The sequence below is a fragment of the Rhinolophus hipposideros genome, assembly GCF_964194185.1.
Source record: "Rhinolophus hipposideros genome assembly, chromosome: 7".
NCBI lineage: Eukaryota > Metazoa > Chordata > Mammalia > Chiroptera > Rhinolophidae > Rhinolophus > Rhinolophus hipposideros.
In genome coordinates this window covers 51,820,512-51,846,536 of record NC_138053.1, presented here as the reverse complement: position 1 = coordinate 51,846,536, position 26,025 = coordinate 51,820,512, and the positions used below count along the sequence as shown (strand labels likewise).

The following is a 26,025-nucleotide window of genomic DNA, read 5'->3' as shown; positions in this document are numbered from 1 at the left end:
TATTCCCACAAAGGCGTGTAGGTGTCTATCTTTCATTTAAAGCATCCTTCTTTTATTTTTAGAGTGTTATACTTAGAGCTGTTGCCATAGCAATTGATTTGTCAAGTGTCATAGTGGTCAGCCAAGAAATAAGGAACTCTGGGTTCTCTGTCTTCAGAATGAGTTACAGAGACTACCATCTGCTGCTACCTGTATTGTCCATCCTTTCAATTCCACCATCCCACCTGGTATGAGCACAACAATGCTTAAATCATGTCATTCCATTCACTATGGTCTAGATTGTCAGTCGCTGGTTGGTGTGCAGTCGTGCTTCATTCTAGCCTGGGGAGTGCGTGAACTGTGAATTATACATATGGACACATATATGGAAAAGAATGGTACTTGGGGTGCTTCTCCTATCTGCTCATCCTGCATTTCCACTGAAGGGCTATTAGAACGTGGCTTGCTGCTTGTAAAGATTGTGTGCCGGTGAGAAGGAAAAGGAGTGGGAGGCATTTGCAAGAACATATGTTGGATGCTTTTCATTCTCCTCTTAGTGACAATGATCGATGGCATCTAGTGAGTCCCTGTTTGTCACTTTCTTGGTACAGCTGGTGGTGGGGATGGGGGTAATCAATAAGGGCTGGGCAAAGGACGCAGGTAGAGGAACGGGCTCTTGATATGGTACTGAAATGACATTTCTCACAGTTAAGCTTACCAAGTGTCTTCTCACCTGTTACTTCACTACTACCTGCTGAGTACTAATCCTTTTTGATCTTTTAGACTCTAGAAAAATCAGTCATCACATCTTTTCCTTATTCCCCATCTCCAGGAAAGTGTTACCTGTTGAGCACAAGATACCTGTAGTTTAAGGAGAGGGAGAGCGTGAAGGAAATCGATACTGGATGCAGCTTGTGCCAGTTAAGTTTCTTATATTTTGAAGTATGGCCTGGTTTTAGCTATGGCATTCTCTTGGTGTTCTAGAATGTCCGTTATTTCACAATCCGACATTGAATGCTTGGCCAGGAAGTAGGACAGGGCTTTAAAAAGAGAGTTGAGAGTAGGAAGGGTTGTGGCAAATGAGGTACATTTACAACGATCTTACTAAGTTTGCTGCTTTCGTTTTCCTGCCTATGTTGGGGCAAATACAGGTTTAAGAACAAGAACAGTGATTATTTTGTGGTTAGATCATGTGCACAATGCAGACAAACCCAGGAAGGAGAATCTGCTGCATCAAGTCTTCACTTGTTATTTAGGCCCAGATTATGCAGAAGCCTCAGATGAGGGTTGATTTGCCAGGAAACTGCTGCCAATGACTTTCGGTTCTTTCTTCTTTACTTTTCCTCTGCACCCCAGCTCATGGTTATCTTACAAAACAAAGTGCTTTGCACTGCAAATGAATGTTACAGCCTTATCCCACGTATAGCAACTTCTAGGGAAGTCAGGTAGAGAGAGCCCAATGTTTGAGTTCAGTTCTCCAGGGCACTTTGGTCTGCTGGTTTTCCCACATGGTGTCCTATGCCCCAGTCTCCGCCCAGGGACTTTGGACCTTACACGTTCAGGTCACTGTGGCCACCCTGCTTAGGTGCATAGGAAAGACGCTCCATGGAGAAATTGTGCTGTCTGCTCTTTAAACTGATGCTTACCTGTCCAATTCCTCCTCCTTTTCTTCCTCCCCCTCCTCCCCCTCTCCTCCTTCTCTTCTTTCTTCTTCCTCTTCCCTTCCCCCTTCCTTTCCCCCTTCCCCTTCTTCTTCAACAATTGTTTCTTAAACACCTGTTGCATGCAGGGGACTTTTTAACCAGGTGACTCCACCCTTGGTATCTGTTTTAATTCTCATGACATTTCTGTGAGGTAGCTGGTGTTGTACCCAATTTTCTGAAAGGGAGATTGCGGCCCAGGTCGATGGTTGCGAGCCACGATAATCATGACTAATAAGTCACAGAACCAAGTTTAAAGCCATGTTTTGGGGAACCCAAAGTCCAGTGCTTCCTACAGACACCTCTGATGGTGACAGCAGCCCCTTCAGCCAGTCCCCAAGACGATGTTCACCTTCGTCTTGTGTTAAAGCACAGGTACACCTCTTTTTGGGAAAACAGAGTCACGAAGATCAGAACTGGTTATTCTTTGGTTTTAGAAATGGCTTCGCTGTGAGTTTCCACTCAAGAAGTGAACATTCCTAGGAAGCGAGCTTAAGCCCTGTTCACCACATTCATCTTGAAGGGTTTGTCAGAGCAGAGTGGGGTGTGGCGGACATGTATGCTATAAGGGTGATAACCTGGATTGAAATCTGTTTACTAGCTCTATAACCTTGGGCAAGTAACGTAACTCTCTGAGCCTCTTTCCTTCTCCATTAAAGTGGGATAATACCCGTTTCATCAGGTTAGTGTGAGAACACATTCATGTAAGGGCCAAGTACCTGCTAAGTGCTGGGCAACGTGCTAAGTAAACATGAGCTGCAGTGGGGTTTGGTTGGCATTGTCAGTATGGTGGGAGCCCCGTTATAGTGGAAACCTGGCTCATGAACATATACGAGTATATATATTTGTATAGTCCCTGCTAAATATCATTTCACCCTGTGTAAGACAATAGAGTGTGTGGTGTTGGCAGGAGGTGGGAGGAGGGGTCGGCTTGGACTAGGTAAGGGGACTCTGCAGACGGACTAGAGGAGAAGGCGTGTGTGACATGGTGAAATGCTGCGTCAGTTGCTGTCTTAAGTGTGTACGGAAGTGTGTACGGCAGGGGGCAGATAAACAAATAGTGTTGAAGGACAGATACCAACAAGGAATCATGCTGTCAGTTAGGCAGAGAGTGGTCCTGGGATATAGCAGTGAGCAATAAAAGCTACAATTGCTACCACTAACGGTACTTATTGTGTGCCAGGCACTGTTCTCATGCTTTTCTTCCATTAACTCACAACAGCCCTCAGAAGCAGTACTATTATCAGCCATCCCCAAGTTACAGGTTAGGAAACCTAGACACGAGTTAAGTCAGTTCCCCAAGGCACACAACTGGTAAGTGGCAGAGGTTGAGTTCAACCTTAGATGTCTGGATCTAGAGTTTGTGCTTTTAACCTTGTGCCATGTGCTTCTCCAGACAGACAGGGTTCTTGCTCTTACGGAGCTTACATTATAAGTACCTGAGTCATCAAGCAAATAAATAGGATGTAATGTGACAGTAGTAATAAATGCAGTGAAGAGAAATAAATTTGAGTAAGGGGTATTAGAGGATGATGGGGATTGATGTTTTAGCTAGTGTATTACTTGCTTGGACTGCCATAACAAAATACCACAGACGGAGTGGCTTAAACAACAAAAATGTGTTTTCTCACAGTTCTGGAGGCTGGAAGTCCAAGATCAGGTGTCGGTGCGATTGGTTTCTTCTGTGGCCTCTCTCCTTGACTAGCCAAATGGCTGCCTTCTCCCTGTGTCCTCAATGATTTTTCCTGTGCATGCACCGCCTGGTGTCCCTCTATCCTAATCTCCTCCTTTTATAACGACACCAGTCATTGGATTAGGGCCTACCCAAATGGCCTCATTGTACCTTAAGCACCTCCTAAAGGCCCTTATCCAAATACAGTCACATTCTAAGGTACTGGGGGTTAGATATGAATTTGGAGGGGACACAACTCTACTCATAATGTTCCACCCTTTGGACCACGGAAATCTGTGTCCTTCTTACGTACAAAATACATTCATCTACATCCCAGAGGCCCCCAAATCTTAACCCATTCTAGTGTCCACTCTAAGTCCCAAATCTCACCTAAATATCATCTAAATATGTGGGTGAGCCTTAAGGTATGATTTATCCTGAGGCAAAAATTCTTCTCTAGCTATGAACCTGTGAAACTAGGCAAGTTTCAAAATACAATGGTGGGACAGGCTTAGGATAGACATTCTCATTCTGAAAGGGAGAAATTTGAAAGAAAAAAGGGGTCATGGATCTAAGCAAGTCCAAAACCTAGCATGGCAAATTCCATTTGATTTTAAGACGAGAGTAATCCCTTTGATGCTCTGTCTTTTGGGCCTACCAGGGTGGTAGCCCTGCCTGCCAGACCGATTGGGGCTGCAGCCTGGCCCAGTGAAACAGAGGAGGAGACAGAGTCTGGGCCTGTGGTGGGAATGGCAGCCCTGTCAATCTCTGAACCACTTTCAGGGTAATTTCTTCCCTTATTTTGGTAGATAACACAACTGGAGAGTTCTATTGTCCCATTCTATAGAACCCCCAAAATCTGGGGTTCCTTCATTTTTGCCCTGTCTCTGTCCCCTTTGGTGTAAGTCAGTAGTGTCTCTGCTGATATAACCCCATCTCTATTCCTGGCTTTTGCTGAGATGGCTGATTAAATCAGTCGGTCACAATCTTTATGCAGTGTTTGTCCAGCTGTATCTTTTGTATTCTCTTCCTTTCTCATTTTTTGCAATATTAATAGGCTAAGAATTTTCCAAATCCTCAAGTTCTGATTCCTTTTTGCTTAACAATTTCTCCTTTAATTTCTCTATCTCCTCTCGCATTTTACTGTGAGCCACAGAGATGATCCAGGCTGCACTCTTGATTTGTTTCACTTATTTAATGTATGCATTAATGACATTCCTCCTCCTTTACTTTTTAAACCTGAAAGCCAGGCTGTTGACATAGTTAGAGGTACATGAAAAGATATATGTACTTAATGTTTTCCGTAAGGGGGAATCTTACTGGTTAAGTGTTTCAACCAACTTGCTTTTTTAAAAAAAGTTTAAAATGTTTTCTTTTTGTCTCTCCTGCTTCTATCTCTCATCACAAACTAGATTAAATCACCAACCACTAATTTCCCCTCTACCACCACAAGCCTCCATTTTGGCTCAATGTTAAGTATAATCAGCAAACAAGCTGTTGCTTTTTATACATTGGAAAGAGACAGGAAGTTTAGAATACATTGTATTTCATTAATGAAAATAATATGTACTTATGATTAAAAAAAGTAAGATAACAGGCAACGAAGAATTTCACCGATAATGTGATTATACAGAGAAAACCACTGTTAATATTTTGCTGTGTGTGTTTTAGTCTGTGTACGTTAAATTAAATACATGTAATTTTAAAAATAAAATTATCTTCTTGTATAATTTTGCATCCTGTCCTTTTCTCTTAATTTACCACCAGCATTTTTTCATTTTCTTAAATATTCTATGGAAATATCTTAAGTGGCTATATAACAGCTGTCCAGTGGATAAACAAGATTTTCTTAGGCATTTAGGTTATTTCCAGTTTTTGTGTTACACGAAAATCTTGGGTCATGGCAATATTTATTAAGTTATATTCACAAGGTGAAATATCTGGCTTGTGTTTTAAGTTTCCTGATGTAGCCTTTTAAGAAACAGTAGAGTGTGGTGGTTATTGTGCAGATTTCAGAGTGATATTTGGGTTCAAATTGTGGTTTTTCCACTTATATATTTGGAGGGGACACAACTTGGACAATATATTTCATCTTTCTTGGTATCTGACTCATTTTTTTTTAAAAAAGATAATAACTCATTGGGCTATGGGAAGAATAAATGAAATTTTATAAAATACCATGTCCAAACTTAATAGGTATACAGTAATTATTTACTATTATATCATCAGATCTCTTTCCAGAAAGTTTATACCAATAGTTTATAACTGTTCAAACATATTGGGGAGATCATATACCTGAGAACCTACAGGTACATATATTACAAGCCAGTAGAGGGCATAAAACATCTTCCCAGAAGATTCCGGGAAGACATGATTGTGGCTCCTCTCATTCTCACACAGATCCCTAGGTACCAAAGGCTCCAACACTGTTTTCATGCATACGCATTTCTCTTCAGGCATATATATTTCTTCAATTATCACTTACTAGGTGTCACTATCCTAGACACTTACCTTTTTGTTTTTTCCAGTATGTGAGTGTTATTTCAGAGAAAAGTTTAACTTGGTTGGTGTGTTATTAAATATGTAACACTTGAACCAAGTCATCTAAGATGTCAGTCGAAAACCATGGTATTAAACACATTATGTATGTATTGTCTCTCCCATCCTTTTTCTCCCTTCCCAATCAAACGTTGAAGCTTAAGACAAGTTTTGCATGATAACATTAAAAACTAGTGCATGTTTTAGAGTTTAAAATTGTTTTTAAATTTTGTAGGCGCATTCCTTTATACAATGTCGGCCTATCTAGAAATTATGACACAAGTAAATGTCTTTTTTGTGTGTTTATGTATTTGTATATGCTAAACCAGTTGTCTTTCCAGGCATGTTGCATCTGAATATAATACATCCTAGGTGGACAATTAATTCGGCCAAGCCTAAATAGAAATACAATATCTGATTGATTCCTGGAGTTAGGAAGAATTATGAATAGAGCATATGTTATATTTGAACAACATTGTGTTCTGTGAGATAATTTTCCATTTCTTTTTCAAAATTTATTTGAAATTAATTTTCAAAAATTAATCAGACCTATTACAAACCAGGCTACAAAGTTTGCAGGCTTTCTTGTATCCGCCAATGCCTCAGAGAACATAGTTATTTCATCCCATGGCTAAGTGCACATAGAGGAAGAAGGGTAATATTAATGCATTAAATAGACTTCTCTACGAGATAATTCACTCAAGAAGATTGTTTAAAAATCTTGATTGTTTGAAGAGCAGGGAAGCCACATGCGTGACTTCTGGGTGTCAGCTATCTGCTAAGTTCTGCACTGGTGCCATTTCATTTCATCCTCAAATCACTTTGAACTGGTGTCCTAACATCAGTGAGAATCTAAGACTTACTGCTCAGTAAACTGAGGGACCTTGCCTGATTCACCACTTGGAGCAGTATCTGGAAAGTACTAGATGCTCAAAAATGTCAATTGGATTAATGACTCTGTCAAGGTTACACACCTAGTGTAACCTAGTAAGGGAATAAGCCAGATTCAAACTTGGGGACAGGCTAATATTTGTGGTTAATGTTTGCTGGGTTCTTACTGTGTGCCAGGCACAGTGCTAAACATTTTACACAGATTCTCATTTACTCCTTCCAACAGCCCTCCAAAGGTGGGTTCTTTAAATATCCTCATTTTACAGAGAAATCACTGGTACTGTGCTGGAACTACGATTTGAACCCAGAAAGTGTAACTCCAGACTCTATGGTTTTAGTCACCAAATTGTACTGCTTCTATCAGTTGTCTGCCATTTGATTATATGAAATGTTGCCAAATGTTCTAGGGAAAGGAGTTCTGTGGTAAAAAAAAAAAAAAAAATGGGGGGAAACATTGGGTTAAAAGAAATTAAACTTGGTTCCCTACTTTAAGACTTCCCTGAGCTTTCAGGAGGCTAAAGCAACTTATGAATCCTCAAGAGAACATATAGAAGGCAACATTTTCTAAACTTATTTGGCCCCTTTGCTCCCCCCTCCCCCCAGGACACAATTAGCATCTCACTGAGCCAACAGTCTGTGGAACACAGTTTGGGAAATGCTTGCCAACCTCAACAGATTCTGCTATATTATCTCCCTCCTAAAGAGGAGAGCAATAAATAAGTCCTTGGAAGCCTGCTCCATTCCTGTTAGGTATTGGAGTCGTATATTGATTGTATTATGTGTGTTTTAAAGAGAATAATTGGTATCATTTTCACACATCACATCATTTTCTTGCACTGAACTGTACAAGTTTTGTATGAGAGAAGTATGGAGACCCATGGATGTGCAGTTTGTGTTTTCCTACATCCCCATTCCCCTGAGCTAATAAGGCTGATAGAATCCTGGTGACAGTTTTGCAGCAGCCTCCCGGGAATGAGAAAATCTTACCATGAGAACTTAATCCAGTCCTTCTGACGTTGTACATCCATTGGCACAAAAGGTGACCAATCACACTGTATGTATAAAAATATCTGGTCTTTGTTTTTATTCTTTTGTAAAATATTTCATATGCTGATTTGCAAAACATTGAGGGAGAGAAATTGACTTTGTAACACTTGAAAGTTCATGGAACAGGGCCCTGCATTAAAACATGGTTTGTACAGAAAAAACACATTTTCTGGGTTTTGGCCAGCCGTTCTACTTTCAGGACATTTATTCCATACAGCACTGTATGATAGCGACCAAGATTTATAGTTGGTGATTTCCTGAATAACAACTCAGATAGCAAATGCCTCAGCGAAACAGCTTTCATATGCTCTGCAAGGCACAAGTAGCATAATAGAATGCCTCGTTGTTTCAGGATTTTCATGAGTTTGTGGGTTTTTTTTAATCTCTTGCAAGACAAAATGAGATTAATTATTTCTCTTTTCGGCCTAAACCTAAAATTGGAATAATGTCACCTTTCTTTCCCCTTCATCCTTCTCCCAGCGTCCTCCCACTTCCCCTTCTCCCAGTCTCACTTGGATCAGACCTTGTGCATTTACACATAGAGCTACTTATAGAAACCACCTCAACTCAAAAAAAAAGGGGGGGGGATTGAAGAGAGACTGCTTGAATAATAAAATGGAAATTCTTTTTACTTCTATTTTGTTTTTCTGTGCTTGGTAAGTCGTCTAAATGTTCCCTGCAGAGAGAAGAGAAAACAAGTAGTACTAATAGGAAAGTAGCCCCTCTAATGGGAAAAGGTCAAGTTCTCCAACAACCTTTAAGATGCTCACAAGAAATGATTTCGACTTTTGCTTTGGGGTGAGACATTCACATATTGGTGGTCTTGTTCAGTAGGTGTAATCAATAGAAGGAACAGGGAAGAATCAATAAATGCAAGGTCAGCAGGAGGACACACAGCTAATTCTGGTTTTCATTTCTGTGGATTTTTAGGTCAAATCTGAAGATAGGCTTTTGATGACATATGAGGTCTTTCTGGGTTGATTTTTATATCTGCATACTTTATGTACTATCCATATATAAATCATAGACATATAGATCATTGGAATACAACTGAGAGTCTAGAAATAACTTTTCATACTTAAACAGTCAATTGATTTTCAACAAAGGTGCAAAGATAATTTAATGGGGAAAAGTATAGTCTTTTCAACAAATGGTGATGGGACAACTGGATATCCACATGAAAAAGAATGCATTTGGACCCTTACCTATCACCATATAAGAAAAAAAAACACAACTCAAAATGGATCAAAGGCCTAAAATGGAAGAGTTAAAACTATAAAGCTCTTAGAAGAAAATACAGATATATATTTGTGACCTTCAGTTAGGCAACAGTTTCTTAATATGATCCTAAAATATACAAGCAACAAAAGAATAAACAAGTGGCACTTGGTCAAAATTAAAAACTTTTTGTGCCTCAAAAGACACTATCAAGAAAGTGAAAAGTCAACACACAGTATGGAGAAATATTTTCAAATCATATATCTAGTAAGAGCCTGGTATACCAAATATATAAAGAACTCTTATAACTCAATTATAAAAATACAACCCAACTGAAAAATTAGTAGTGGATTTGAATAGACATTACTCTATAGAAGATATGCAAATGGTCAATAAGGACATAAAAAGATACTTAATATCATTAGCCGTCAGGGAAATAGACGTCAAAACCCTAATGAGATGCCACTATACATCTACTAGGATGGCTACAATCAAAAAAGATAGCTAAGTGTTGGCAAGGAGGTGGGGAAATTAGACTTCTTATAATTGGTGGGAATGCAAAATATTGCAGCTGCTTTGAAAAACAGTTTGGAAGTTCCTAAAAATGATTAAACATAGAGTTACTTTATGACCCAGCAATTCCACTTCTAGATGTATACCCAAGAGAAATGAGAACATGTGTCCCTGCAAAAACTTGTATACTAATGTTTAAGCAGCATTATTCACACTAACCAAAAAGTGGGAAAAAAACAGATGTTGATAAACTGATAAATGAATAAGTAAAATGTGATATATTCCTAAAGTAGAATATTATTCAGCAAGAGAAAGGAATGCAGTACTAATACATCCTACACCATAGATGAACCTTGAAAACATTATGCTAAGTAAAAGCAGTGAGTCACCAAAAGGCCATACATTGTATGATTCCATTTATATGAAATGTTCAGAACACGCAAATCCATAGAATGAAAAATAGATTTAGTGGGTTGGGAATCTAGGGGTAAATGGGGAGTGACTGCTAATGAGTAAAGGGGTTCTTTATGGAATGACGAAAATATCCAAAAATGGATGATGCTAATGGTCTCACAACCCTGTGAATAGGCTTAAAATCAATGTGTTGTACATCTTAAATGGGCGAGTATATGGTATGCAGATCATTTCTCAATAAAACTGTTAATAAAACAATATCATATTGCATACTTACAGTGTCTTGTTGAATGCCATTATAATTTTAGACTCATGGACTGAAACTGAGTTCCTAGGATTTCAAGTGACCTGTCCAGTACATCCAGCTAGTGATCACAGAGCTAGATGTTCTGAGCAGCAAGCCAGAGGTCTTGACAGTGTGATTGCTATAGGAAGTTTTACCCCAAAAGACCACAAAAGGGACACTTAGAGTTATTGGTTTGACGGGGTAATACTCGCTTGTATAACAGATAAGCCACTGAGGCTGAAGTTGGTGGTAGAAATTTAATTATTTCTCGTGTAAGTGTATTGATCAGATATTGACTAAAAATTGATAGGAATTTCCACATCGTATATGATGAGAAGACTTTGAGATCCTGTCTAGGTTTGCAGGAGTTCTTCAGGAGGCGACTCTGTTTAGATAGGCTCCAAGCTTCCTCTAACTATTGCTTGCAACAACACCCACAAGCAGCCCAGGCCATTTACTCTTGCGGAGTAGATGACAAAGAGGTGACGAGGAGGGCATTCTAAAAGAAAAATGAACCCCCCGGAAATTTGCTCAACTCTAAGAGTGACTGTACTACCTCTGACCTTACACTAGAAGAATGACAGCATGTGCCTCTCCAAACCATGGAACTCTTACTGCTACACTGGAAGTATCCTGGAGTGTTCTGTTATCACTTTTGTTTTTGCACGGAGGCTGTGGGAATGGACTGGAAGACTCATGTTTCTGTGAGTGACTTTTGAGAACTTAAAAGTTGGAATAGGAGGAGCAAAAGCCCCTGGCAGCTTTTTGATGTTTTTTCAATTACTAGGTGTGTGGTCTTGGGCTTTTCTGAGCCTCAGATTATCATTCCAAATGGTGACCCTAATAGCACCTCTTCCTTGTGGGGTGGTCTTGAAGATTAAGTGATAGTCCCCATAACATATTAAGTCCAGGTTCCAGCACAAAGTAGTGCTTAATAAATACTATTATCATTGATGATAATAGCATCATCTTTTGACTTTCAAGGCAATGAAAAGGAGATATCTCCATTGATGCCTAATGTTGAAAAATTGCTACATTTGCAAGTCTTAGGCAATGTCCTAAAATATTTAAGATGTAACAGTACGACTTGGAAAATTTTTCTTAAGCAGACAGCATCTTTCATAACATTGGGTACCCGCTGCATATAAACCTATTAGCAGGCACAAGAGATTATAAAGAGGCAGCCTTTGCCTTTCAGTAGTTGGTAATATCACAGGCATTAGCAAGGGCTGTATTTTAAATAGGCTGTACCTATCCTATGTTCTCTGTTTCTGGTGTCATTAGTGTTTTAAACCAACTGCACATGTATTCTCATGTAGACAAAAAAGTGCGATTATCTTCATTTTTTTTAACAAACCCAAGTCTAAAATATCATACTTCAGTCATTTATAGTTTAGCTTCCTGCCCATTGCTCCCAATTGTCGATTTATCTTCCCCTATTCCTACTACCAATTGTCAGTTTACCTCTCCCCTATCCCTCACACATGCAGCCCAATTACAGGATTGTTGTGAAGAAATTAAATATTGTGTGAAAAAAATTTTTTAAATTAAGATAACTATTTGAAAACAGATTGTGTTCTAATGTTTAAATAGCACAGTGCTGTCATTTTGTAGTTTATTTAGATTAGAAACTCAGTCTAGTGTAATGGTTTTTAACATGGCCAGATATTTATTTAAAAAGGCAACATTGTTATTGATTTCTTAAATTTTTAAAAAATGTATCAAGTCTGTAATGCTCTTCAATCTAATTGAAACAAGTCTCATATAGACCAAAAATCCTTTATTTACCTTGTGTGTGATATGTGAAAACCAAGTTCATTGTCTCCTTTTACCTACCTGTTCCTGTTCTTCCAGTTTCACAGTCCTGCTAGGATATCATCCCATCCTTTTTACTCTGTTCCCTTTAGCAGGAGAGAAAACCGATGTCTAGGGAGGTTAGGGAATGTCTGGGGTTTCACGGTGTACATGGGGCTGAGTCCAGGTGCAGAGAGCTCCCTTCATACCAGGCCCCTTTCCCTGGCTGGTAATTTCTCTTTCTTTCTACCCCCTTTTCTAAGCTCTCACCAAGTCCTGCTACTGTTTCCTTGAAATGTTTCATGGTTTCCTCCTTCCCTATTTCTTCCTGTCTAATCTCATCCCTCAGTTTCTCACAATGAGAAAAGCCTGACAGAGCTCTTTGTCTCTGAGGCATCCATCATTCAAGATTAATTTTCTCTAATCACCACTGTTAGCATGTCACTCCTCTGCTTTGAAACTGCAGGAGCTCCCGCTTCCTGTGGCAGGGAATATCAGCACTTCTCTTGTGCTAGGTCCTCCAGAGCTCCACTTCCCTGTATATGCTCAGCTTCATTTCCTTTCTCCCCATGAACTCCAAAGGCCCCTGGGTTTTCTCCACGAGTCAGCCATGTTTCGGTGATGCCTCTGGTCTGTGCTGTTCCCGGCTCTTCCGGTCCTCCTGCCTTTTCAAATACTCCTTTCTTCTAGATCGAATTCAGGCCCCACCACCTCGTCTGTGTTTTCCCTATTACTCCAGTGATAACCCAATAGCCCCTCTTTATTCCCAAACTTTGTCTTCTTATGCACTAACACGTAACATTGGACATAACAGCCTCTCATATGTGGTTCTCTGGTGTTTCCTTACAGTTGCATTGCCTTCTCAGTGATATTTAATGTTCTTGGAAGGCAGGGCTGCTGTTTATATTTTTCTCACATATTCCTACAGTGCCTAATAAGTGGTCAGTAAATACTCCTTGCTGATTAGGGGCTCTTTGAGCTTTTAAAAGATGCTGTCCAGAGCTACAAGCAGTTCAGACATTTTACAGTGTTTGCTGCTTGGACCAGGATCAGTTGTTAATATTGCAGAACAGTACTCTCGTGTCTGCCAAATGTTGATAGGATCAGCCACTGTTGTGTTAATGATCCTCCGGGGGGACGAGCTATATAGGTACGGCGCTCACCCTAACAGTTTATGATTTGTTTGTGGAGCAGTTGCAGGGAAGTGGGGGGCTGCCCTACTGAGAGCCTGCACACCTGCCTCTTGGAGCTTACAGTAGGTAAGCATGGGAGGCATTATTCTCACAACGTTGGCAGATTCTCGGCACACCAGTATGAAATGTGAACTGACCTGGCTCCCCCCCTACTGTGTGTCCTTCAGCCAGTAATGACCTTGGTGCGCTCTTTTCTGCAATACTGGCACAATGTCCTAAGATTTAATCTGAATCTTGTTCTGAAATATTTTTTCAGAACGCAGTTAAGTACTGTACCTTCCTGAAAAGGTAAGCATATTGTAATAAGTTTCTGGTATCAGAAAAAGGAATGTGTATTATTTAAAGAAGACCACATCTGCTTTCTGAAATTTGATGTTCCTTTTCCTTGCCTTCCTACCTTTCCTGGTAGTCATTTCCGGACTGGGGCTACTGCAGGTTTTGCAGCACCTTGAATCATGCTCTCTCAAAAGCATAACCTCTACAAGAATCTCTTCTTCTAAGGGCTAATAGACTAGAATTCGTCTTTCTGTAATGTCAGCAGGACTGTTTCCACCCATCCAAAATGTGTTGACCTTTTTCCTCTGTGGTACAAAAGAGAATTGGCAGAGACGCAGAGAAAGGTGAAGTTTACAAGCTCTGGCACAGTATTGAGTTCAGGGCCTGTGGGCTTGTGTGTATCCCTTGTTCATCTCATGTTCCGAATCCTTGTCCCATGCAAGAAGTCCTCTCTTTCCATCTATGACACCTGAAGATGTTTCAGATTCTGTTCTCTTTATTACTGTCCCCATCACACATAGTGAGATGCTGTTATCATTTCATTTATAAAAAGTCACCCAACTGGAATCACGTTAAGGTTTTTCTTAATCCTTTTAGGTGGATGGAAGTCTGCTTAGTTGAAGAATTGCCACCAACCACTGAACTGGAAGAAGGGCTCCGGAACGGAGTTTACCTTGCGAAGTTAGCCAAGTTCTTTGCCCCAAAAATGGTATCAGAGAAAAAGATCTATGATGTGGAACAAACACGTTATAAGGTAACTGTGATCTAATTGGTTTGGGCTTCCAGCTAAAAGTTAAAGTTCAGTATTTCATTTCCTTTCCCTTTTTTTTTTTAGTGTTTCTACAAGAATTTTGTGAGGTGGAGGGGGCATCCTAGGTCTTTGAAGACTGTTAATAATCATTCCCGAAGCAGCAGCAATTTTAAAAGCAAAGTGTTTCTATTTCTGGGCTAAGGCTGAGAGGCCTCTGATTTGTGGAGCTGCCCCCATTATTCCTTCATGGAGGTCATTTTTATTAGTGCCAATAAATGTAAAAGTGGCAGCACTTCACACCTCCTTTGTTTCACCACCACATAGTTTATTACTCCCCTTGTTCTCATCAAGGAATAAAGTATCCAGCTGGATCTTGAACTTGTGGCCCCAAAGAGTTAGGGCCAATGTGATAAAACAAGTAGTACTATTGAATAATCAGATAGGAATTCCTTTCTATTTGGTGTTTAAAACAAAATAAGACTAACCTTTTTGTATGCAACTAGTTTGAAGAATTATTTCACAGCTAATTTGAGAAGGTATATGGAGAACACAAAACCAAAATAAATACCAATCTTGTATAAATAAAAAAATTCTGACATTTTAGAGAACAGGTCTAAATATTTACAGATAAAGTAATATATCTAGGATTTGCTTCAAAATAATTGGGTGGAGTTTGGATATATGATTCAAGATGGGCCATGAATTCACAATCATTGAATTTGGATGATGGGTGCATAGGAGTTCATTATACTATTCTGTCTACACTTTTATGCTTGAAGTTTTTCATTATAAAGTGAAGGAGGATAAAGTAAATGCTGACCTAAAAGACTCCTTCATTAGATATGTCTTTAAAAGGGACTTTTAAAATGTTTGGTGTTCCTCCTGGAATATGTGATTTCTTGTCCACTTCAGATCACGGTTTCTAAACCTTCTTTGAAACTTGATTCTTTATTTTCTTAATATATTGTATTCAGTTCCTTCTATCAGTATTTTTTATCTGCAGATTTTCAAATAGCCTTAAAAGTTATTTCTCTTACAGTTGCAAGGACATTAAGTATAGTTGAAAATGGAATGTGTTCCCTTTTATTGCATGATTCATAGTACCCTTCAGTTGTTATTGAGAGAAATTTATTTTTAAAATATGTATGTTGAATTCAGAGCAAATGTTTGAGTAATCATTTAGGCTAATAGACAAGGTGAACTGACAAATCTTTCTTGACAAGTCTGTTTCCATGGTCTAGTCTAATAAGTGACTGAGCAAAAGTTTCTGTCTTAGATAATGTTATGAATGAAAGTGTTTGCATTTGTTAACATAAGTTTGACTTTACGAAGTCATGTGTCTCACCCTAGACTTTTCAGCTCAGTATAGCTTTTCAGAAGAGTTGAATGAAATAATGACTTAGCCAGCCAAAATTAAAATTCGTTTTTAATTTTGAAAAATATTTTCAGAAAAGCACAGAAAAGAAGTTTGTATACCCACATCATAAAATAAGGTAACATATGTCCACATTTTAGAGCACTTTTTTCCATTGCTTTGATAATGGTTATTACCAAGATCTTGACTTGTTAGTACTAACAGCCGTGTAGATTTAACAACAGAGTTAAGGTATAATTAGGCTGGGCTCCAGCCCACCCTGAAAGGGGATTGTGGGTATTTTGCTTTAATGTTATGCATGGTGAGAATCAAGATGGAAAGACAGACCTTCAGTGGAAGTGAGCCCCAGAGCAGAGAGTGGGCTAATTCTTTCCCCCTCCTGGGACATCAAACACCTTGAATACAGGTGTCTCTTTCTAGTTCAGTTGTGGATACCCTCGTGGCAATTTAAACAGCTACTGTTTCCTCTTGGCCTTAGAGATCCTGCTAGTTGAATAAATAGTAACTTGTCTATGGGATGGAGACAGGGAAAGTATTTCCAATCTCTTGTTATAGAATAAGATATCTGTAGAGCCTAGGCAGGTGAGTCATCCCTAAGTTAAACAGTGTGAGAGAGGGAAGTGCTGCGTTTTGCCATCCCCCGTCCCATCAGGCCCGTGGAAGATGGGTGCCCAGAAGAAGAGATGCTAGGAGAGGGGTGGAAAGAAAGGAAGTAGCAGAAGGAAGGGGGTTGATGCCAGCTGTGATGTGGGAGAAAACATGGGACAAATGGAAACTACCCCTCGGTTAAATCACTGGAGAAAAGAGACTTTTCTTTTACTCCTTTTATTAAACCCCTGAAAGTGCTTCATGTCCTTGAATGGGAATTTTTAGTGATTTGCCATGTAGTCATAGTTTTATTTTAAGGCCATTTCGTTTATTTTACAAAATGAAAGGAGACAAATATTAGTGAACAGAAGACTTAATTAACTTCCTGTTCTTGAGTTCTTCAGGGTTAAAGCCTGTCATGTGGTCCTTTTCAAGGAATACTAAATCATGAGACTGTGGCCAACATGTCGAAACCCAAGGGTACTCACTAACCCAGGCCCAGCCCTTGATGTGCCATCTGGAAACCATGAGTTCAGTGAGCATGGGCTCTCACGGCAGGCTCTGCCTAGACTGCAGCCATGAAATATGACCTGCCTGTTAGGCAGTGTGTCCCCAGGCATGAGCCTGTGTCCGAGCTCTGAAGTCCTCAGTGTGGGCACAGACGGCTTTGAGTGAAGCAGTCGGGAGCTTTCATGCTGCCCTACCCTTTGCCAGCTTATATGCAACCCTGGCCCCTCTTTAAATTAGGGTTAGAAAGATGACCTAGGTCTTAGAGTTAAACCTTCCAATGATGAGTATTCTTTCCCTGATCATTCCGTACCCCCCTCAGATCTGAGTTACATGACCATGGCAAGTTTGCAGTGGAATCTGACACTGTCCCTCTTGGATACACCATGGTATACTGTAATCATTGTCTTGTCATGAAGGCAACGACCATGTGTGTTTTCTCTGCCACATCTTCAGTGAATGGTACAGAGTCTGGTGCTAGTTAAATAGCTGTTGGGTGAAGAAATGGATGACAGTGGTTTAAAGTAAGCCAAAGGACTCCGTTAACTTTCTTGCTTTCTATGCTTTATTTGATGCCTATTTAAGGTGCTTCAGATTCGACTCTCTGCCTTTAAGTGTGATGTTCACACCTCCTGCAGAACCACCTGATGGATGTGTATTAAAATATGAACTCCTGGACCCCAACCGAAGCTACTGAGTCAGGCAGACTCTCTTGGCCAGGGACCCAAGCAGGTGCACTCATAGTAATCACTGCACTGTTCTAATGGTAGATAAACATGAATATAAAACATTTTTAATAAAGTTATAGGGAAAGAAGCTAAAGCTGTACTATGATAGAAATACATAGAGGGTAGAACTCATCCATCTATACAAAACTTATGAACACCTACTATGTGCCAGGCACTGTCCCAGGCACTCAAGGCAGAGTAGTGAGCAAGGCAGACATGGCTTCACAGTGCTTACAGTTGGAGAGGTCGACAGTGACTAAATATAGAGTTGTGAATTGTGATAAGTATATGAAGGAAGAACTTGACGGATAGCAATGGACAGAAGATGTGCTTCCTGAGACACATTTACTCATAGTCTGGAAAAATGAGAAGAAAATCATCCATGGGTAGAGTTAAGGGTGGGAGTGGGGAGATAGTTAAGAGAGAGGGGACCCATTTGTGAGAGACTACTCGAGGAAGAATAGAGCTTGGCCAAACTGAGTGACTACAAGGCTTCCATGAGGGACTCTGCTGAGATATGAGACCAGGAGGGAAGCAGAGGCAGATCACAAAGTCACACATGGAGGATCTGTGATTTCTTCCTAAGTATGGAGTCAGGTGTGGGAGGAAGCTTTTGAAATGTTAAAACAGAGGCATCATGGTGCAGTATGTGCTTTAGAAAAATCAGTCCGCTGCTTATGTGAAAAATAAATCAGAGGGAGCATGAGGGTGGAGGCAGAGTGTAGTGAGGGGATTATTCAGTCCAGGTGACAGTGGCCTGCATAGACAAGAAGTAAATGGATTCAAGAGGGAAAACAAAGGGTGAATCCTGGAAAGAGATTGGAAGTGGATGGAGGGAGGTGAAGAGAAGACAGCTGAGTGGACAGTGGGAGACAACCCAGGAGAGAGTGGTCAGTTCCAAAGGGGAAGGGTGGTGAAGAAGCCAGGAAGTTTTCTGGGATAGAGGCTTGAAAGATGAGTGAGTATTCCCAAGCTGACTACTGGGATGGACAAGGGAAAGAAGAGGAGGAAGGAAGGCATTCCTTGAAGAGGACTCAGCCTGACAAAGCTCAAAGTCAAACATAGTATTGTTCCGGACCCTGCATTGATCATTATAGACTTATAATAAGGGGTGAAAATTTTGGTGAGGCTTAGGTAAGGAAAGCATATCCATAGTGGTTAGTAGTGTGAGCTGTGAATCAAAACATTTGAGTCTGGCCTCACCACTAAGTTGGCCTCCATGAGCCTCAGTTTCCTCACCTGTAAAGTGTGAATAATAATAGTTATCAGTGTTTGTAATGATACTGTGATTGTCTGTGCACAGCACTTGGCACAGTGCCTGATAGAAATAAGCACACCGTGAACATTTGGGGTGGTAGTTCGGAGGCTCTGCAAATTGAACAGAATATTTGGACTCAGAGTCTGAGGTCTGGCAAGCTAGTCTTGACCCTGAGTTTAACAAGTTAGGTCAACATGAGTGTGTCTTAAATGCTTGGGCCCTCAGTTTCCTTACTATTAAATAAGCAAATTAGAGTAATTAATGGTTTCTAAGCTACCTCATAGTTCTAAAGTGCTTCTTACTATGTAAGAAGCTACCATCCAAAGAAGACTTACATAATTCCTCATCTACTCAGTTTAAGTGAGAATAACCTTGTTTGTTGGTGTGGTAATAGCTCAGCAGTGGAAAATCAGCATATACTTTCTAGTTCAATACCTGAAAGAAATGAGGTAGATGGACAATAATAACCGTTGGCTAAGTCTGATTATAGACATGCTACTTCATCTAGTTTTAATATATAGGATTGGTGAAAAAAATGGACAAGCTAAAAATGGTTATAATGGACTATCTTGAGCCAGTTTAGAAGACCATTTTTATTCTAATTGAAGCAAGTCTAGTAGATTAAAGATGTTAAGTTAATGCAGTTCTCCCATTGAAGTCAGTGTTCCTCAGTGTTTAAAATGGATAAAGGAAAATATCTAACCACTATGCTGTACACCTGAAGCTAATATAATACTGAATGTCAACTGTAATTGAAAATTTTTAGTTAAAAAAAAATAAAATAAAACGGATGAAGGAATTGAAATCTGTCATTTTCTTTACTGTAGAAATATAACCAAGACAACCCCCCTTTCCGTTAGTGCCTCTTGCATGAAGGGCTAAACTTTTTTCTGATCTTAAAGGTAAATAAAAGTTTCAAGCCCAGTATTGTAGCATGATAATTGTAATAGCTAACAGTTATTGCATTCTTAAGTGCACTTTGTAATGAAGTGCTTTACGAATATTTTTATTTAATCTCCGCAACTGAAAGAAGAGATCCTATTCCCATGGTATGGCTGAGGAACCAAGGTTCAGAGAAATTTGTAACTTTCCTGAGGTTACTAGCTAATAAGATAACTAAATGGATAAGTGTCTTTGTTACATGGTTTGGAATTAGTGAACACTCCAGCCAAAGTCCCCCAGAAAACCACCTGGTTCAAACAAAATTAGTTTTATTTAACTCGTAGCAAGAAAAATGCATACCTATGGAGTCCTGAGGAGGAGAAAGGAGGGGGCTTAGTCTGGATTTGGACTTGTGTTGGCTGATGCTAAGGTATTAGGAAGTAAGGACCCCGGTTATCTTTTGGGTGTTGTCAGAAAGCAGGATCAATTTGGTGTCTTGGTAATTTTTACCCAGGAGGTGAGAAGATTGAATAGGATCATGAATCAAGAAGCAAGTCTTGAAAATGGGGGTAGTTATTTTGTGGTGCCAAAGGGCCTTTTCTCTGCCTTGACATGATTGTGGATTGTTTCCAATTCAAGATCATCTTAGTCCATTATAATCATTTTTAGCTGGTCCATTTTTTTTCACCCATCCCATATATTAATACTAGACTAAGTGGCTTGTCTATAATCAGACTTAGCCAAGGGTTGTTATTGTTTCCAAATGGTTTTTCCATGGCCAAAAAATGACCGTGTCTGAGAATTGTTTGTATTCTGCAGAAGTTGTTTATGCTGAGTCACAAACCCTTAGGCACTATAGCCTGGCTGTTAACTGTCTGGGTACTAGCTCTCTTTATTCTTCCTTTTTCCCTTTTCCTCTTTATTCTTTCCTTTTTTCCCTTTCATTTTCATTCTTCTTCTCTCCCTTCCTCTAGTCATTTCATAGTAACTAGCTAATTTCTTCCCTCTGAAGAATAATCCACGATCATTAGATCCTCTGTTCTTCTCTGGGGAGTGGTGTGAACACAGGGAAGGTTTTCAGATCTGGAGAGACCTAGTCCTGAATCCCAGATCAGCCACTAATAGGTGTTTGACTTTGGGCAAATCACTTCATCTTTTTGGCCCAAGTTTCCCCATCTCTAAAGTATGCTAATGAAAATCACCTTGCAGCGTGTTTTGAAACTTAGAGATAATTTACATAAAGTGATACACACAGTCCAATCTCAATAGTGACCACTATTAAAAAGCCATAAATATTTGTCAAATGTTAATTTGCTTATTTTATAATTTCTAACAGCAACAAAAATACTTTTTGTTAAATAAACTATTAGATTATAGGTCACAGAAGATGGGAAAGATGAGGCTTTCTGAATGTGATTATTCGGCATTAGTGATATGATGACACTTGCTATTATTACTTTTTAAAAAATAGATAACATTGTGCTATTCATTTTACTAATTAAAAATACGAGAACATTTCAAGCTCTCAATGGTTCATTATCTGATACAACTTCATGAATATAGGCAAGGATGCTATATTTATAGAATTTGCAGAAAAAATGACTAATTAGAACTGTAAAAAAGAATGGAAGATATAAAAAGACTATTTTTATTATATGGGTATAAAAGATCTTGTAAAACATTTCCATTGAAGGTTTACTTATTTTAAAAGGCCAAGATTAGGGTTAAATTGCAGAAGGAATAGATACCAAAATTAGCTCTGTATTGTGGGTGGCTTTTGTTTTCATCTTTGTATTTTTCTACATTTTCAAGATTTTCTACAGAACATTTCATTAATGAGCAGAAAAAATGATTTGGCAGAACCAGAAACCAGAAAAAAACCATTTTACTTAGTCTTCTAAAAACCATGTTTGTTTTTCCTGAAGTTCCTGGGCTTTTTGGCTATGATTCCCCAAATCTTGACACCGAGTGTGTGTGTGTGTGTGTGTGTGTGTGTGTGTGTGTGTGTATGCATGTGCACATATGTTTCATAAAATATCCTTTGGCATGTGCTCGACATTAAATGGTCTTTGAGATTCTACTTCAGAGTTACCTTAAATGTGTGAATAATGGAAACTGGAATGGTTCTTTACAGATGGTTGGGGTTTTGCTGAGTTAGTGTAATCTACTTTACTGTGTCTCTAGTTGTTTTATATGGACTTTAATAACTCTATTCCAGGAGAAATACAATTGAAAAGCATCCTGATAATGAAAAAAGTTATTGCAAATGACTCACTATTTGTGTGGTTCCTTCTTTCTCCCCCCTCCCACCCCATCCCATCCTCACATTAGAAGTCTGGCCTTCATTTTCGACATACAGATAATACCGTCCAGTGGTTAAGAGCCATGGAGTCTATTGGTCTACCCAAGGTAAGCCTTCAAATACTGGAATCTGATCTGAGAAACCAAAACGGGGCAGTGTACAAATACCACGTTATGCGAAATGGTTGGGCAGACTGGGTATGTTTGCAGAAGATTGCCTCATTGGCTCAGGAATGAGAAAAGTGAGGACCCAACAGGAACATAGAAAGGCCTATGCAAAGTAATATATGGCAAGAGTGAAGTATGCATACAGGTCAAGAGCAGCCAGGTAAAATGTATACAAAGTAGACAAGATCAGAACAAGCTTTCACTGGTAGATAGTTGATTTAAAATAGCCACCTCCCATTTTTGTGTTGCTACTTATACTTAAGATTTCAAATCTCATTGTAGCACCATGTGGTATATCATTATAGATTATTATTATAAGTTTATTTTTATAAATTATTATTATAAATCATTCCATCACTTTCAATTTTAAAGGCTAGGGGTTTATAGCTCTTACTCCTGAAATAGATCTTCCAAATAAAACTCAGCAAATATTCAGAGCTTGTTAAATTCAAAGAGCAGGCACACTTAAGCTTGTGTGACAGACAGATAAATAGGGGAAATGAGGAAATAATTGCTTTTGATAGAAATTGTAGAGCTATTTCATAAACTTCTTATGTTGAAATTATAGAATCAAAGGAAGTTGCAAAAATAGTTCATCAGTGTGTATTCTTCCTTCAACTTTCCCCAATGGTGACATCTCATAACTGTAGTACAATCATAAATTGACATTGGTATATTAATGTTAACTAGACTACAGACTTATTCAATTTTCACCATTTTTATATGCATTCATTTCTGTGTATTTGGGGCAGTTCCATGCAGGTTTATCCCATGAACAGATTTGTGTGACCATCACCACCATCAAGGTACAGACGTTGCAGAGGAGCGGGCCTTTATATTGCATATCTTGCTTAGCCCTGTCTCCATGCCACCACTGTTCTGTTCTCCATCCCTATAGTTCTGTCATTTTGACAGTGTTATAGAAGTGACAGAAGTATAGAAGTTATAGATAGGTTACCTTTAGCAATTGACTTTTTTCAGTAAGCATAATGCCCTCAAGATCCATCAGGTTTTTGTATGTATCTATAGTTCATACCTTCATATTGCTTCGTATGTACAGCTGTGTTAAAGATATGATTTAGGAGTGGTCCAGCTTGAAGGCAGAGGATATGCTACTGACTAATTAAAACATGTGTTGTTGTTGTTATTACTAATCCAGGTTTGCAGTTAAAAACACCAGTGACAACAAAAGCAAAAATTCCTTAATGTAAATTATGAATGCCTATTTTTAATGTATTTTTGCTGATATCTGTTTTAGCTCAGCTTATATTATTTCAAAATACTCAATATTGGTTTATTCTGCCATTTTTAACCCCTTTGCCTCTCCTAAAATGCCCAGAACATTAAATGCTGTTCCCTTCTGGGAACTAGTTATAGTACCGAACTCATATTTCTAGATTTTGATTTTGCAAGTACTAAGTAGGGCTGGTGGTAAACAGATTACTAAATAAATTTCAATAGGATTTTTCTGTATGAGACAACAAACTTTAGATTAGGATAATTTCATTATGGTTGATAGATTTTATTTAAACCTCTTCCAATGGTGTGTGTGTTGGGCCAGGTTTCTCTTGATTATGTAAGCCAAACAAGTGATCCTTAGAGCAGCTTTTATTTTAACACTGATTTTTATTACGAAGTCATTGATAAATTAGTTGCAGGATGAAAAACCAACAGTGTACTGAATTGATTGATGTATTTGCTAATGCCTTCATTTGTCCATATTAAGTGCCTCCTCTGTACTCATCGTCATGCTAGGTGCTGGGAATACAGTGCTGAATAAAATGTTCTGGTGAACTATAAATTGATCCCATTTCCTTACTAAAAGAAGACACATTCATAATGATTTTCCAGACGAAATATAAATATAAAGGTCTTTTGTTTAAAGAAAAGGGAAGGGACATTTTTAGTCCTCTGCTTATATATAGAACTTTAAACCTAGTCACATTCTTCTGAATTGGGAATCCTCTTCTAATTGACATTTTAATAGCAAATGTGTTAAAGGAAAGTTAGAAAGAGTTTTGAAAATTTTTAGGCTACAGACATTTCTTTAAGGGCTCAGTGACTATACCTTTATATCTCAAGAAACTGCTTCTTGTTTTATTCAGTGTTTTTCTTTTTCAATATCCAACAGAAAATTGGATTTGAGTATCAAATACTACCATGATTTAATTTTTATGCCAAATTTTATAAAATATTTACTGAAAGCAAACAATGCCAATATGCTTATCTTACTCTTAGAAGCTTGGAGCCTAATTATTCATTTTTTGGTGCTTAGGAACAGATAAGTTCGGTACCCTATTCTGAAATCTGTTATTAGGCTTTTAGTTTTAAGCTCAAGAATAGTGTAAATGGGTATTAAAAGCCTTACTGTTCAGAACTTTCAGTCTAGTAACTTCATATTTAGCTGTTTAGCCAAAAATGGTAATCAGGTGCTCAGAATATGCAGGGATGTTCATTGCAGTGACTTATATAATAGGGAAAAAAATTGGATGCAGATAAATGTTCAACCATGGGAAACTGGTTAAATTATGATTCAAAAATGTGAAAGAATCATGTACCCATTAGAAATAATGTTCTTGTAGAATAATGAAGGGGACAGGACAGTAGTCATGTTCTATTAAGTGTTTTAAACAGGTTTATAATATGTACAATTTTGTTTTTAAACGCACACATACAAAACATTAAAAAAAAATCAGAGACATAATACAGAAAAAAGACTGGAAGAAAATATACCAAAATGCTAATAGTGACAATCTGGAGGTGGGATTATAAGTATTTCCATCATACTTTATTTTCCAGATTGTATTCAGTGAAATCTGTTACTTTAAGGGGAAAAAAAAAATCCATGTGTATGTGTGTATGCACGTGTTTACAGAACTGTGTAGCCAAGTTCTTAACAATGTAATAAAATGCTCTAAGAAGAACACCCTTCTCAAGCCAGCAGTCCACTGGACAGTCCCAAGAGTGACTCTGCTACAGAAAGCCTTGTGGAATGAAACCGCCACCTAGCTATTCTGTTCTCCATCCTTCTTGGATGTGGTGAACTGGGAACCCCAACCCCTCTCTTGAGTCACTAGGAGGCTCCCCTTGTCAGGCAGAGAGCGAGATGCACTGATTGGTTCTGTAGAACAAGATGAAGCAATAACTGAGAGGTTTCTCTACATTTAAATAAACACAGAACAGCAAGAACGATCAAAGTAGAACCATTTGGGAGACAAAATAATTGTGAAAAGGAAAACATAATAAACGTATTGTTTCTTTTGTCTTCCAGATATTTTATCCAGAAACAACAGATGTCTATGACCGGAAAAACATACCAAGAATGATTTATTGCATTCACGCACTGAGGTGGGAAAATACAGCTCAAAGCCTAGGAAATAAATTTAAATAAAACTACAACTTTAATTTTAAAAGAGAACTTAAATTATTTTAGTAATGCTGAATAACTTTTTATTAGATTGAGCTATTTTGAATTTGCTGGTATAAAATTAAAATAATTGTCACAGGAAAACAGTACTTGAACTTGAAAAATGTTTTTCTGATTTTTTTAATCTAATTCAAAATAGAAAAACAGAAAATGAATAAAAGACCTATGAGTATGATAAGGAGACAATTTAAGTTGAAACTTCTAGGGATCTCATAGTAATGTGCTACAATATTCTTGAGTTATGATCTAATTTACAAATATAGCTAAAATACATCAAATGATGTATTTTAATGTTCATAATTTTGGTTTTGGTACTCTTAAAATTATCAGTTTGGTTTAATTCTTATCACAGTTTAATAAAATTCAGTATAACTTTTGTTTTATTTGTTCAATAGAACTTGTACCCTAAGGATAAAAAAGAAACTTAGAAGTTGCTTTCAATTAGTCAAAGCAAGATACATTCATTGTTTTGAAGCATTTGTTTGATAACTTAATTTTTGAAAGTGTTGAAATTCTCCT

General features: G+C 38.4%; 1 protein-coding gene across 3 annotated transcripts in view; it reads left to right on the top strand.

Moving 5' to 3' along the window:
- IQGAP2 (IQ motif containing GTPase activating protein 2) overlaps positions 1–26,025 on the top strand; it is a 266,105-nt gene that overhangs the window by 118,200 nt on the left and 121,880 nt on the right. For all 3 annotated transcript variants that reach the window (XM_081053199.1, XM_081053197.1, XM_081053198.1), the window contains 3 exons: positions 14,119–14,275; positions 21,942–22,019; positions 25,351–25,427. In XM_081053199.1, coding sequence (XP_080909325.1) covers positions 14,119–14,275; positions 21,942–22,019; positions 25,351–25,427 — 312 coding nt within the window. The remainder of the gene's footprint in view (positions 1–14,118; positions 14,276–21,941; positions 22,020–25,350; positions 25,428–26,025) is intronic.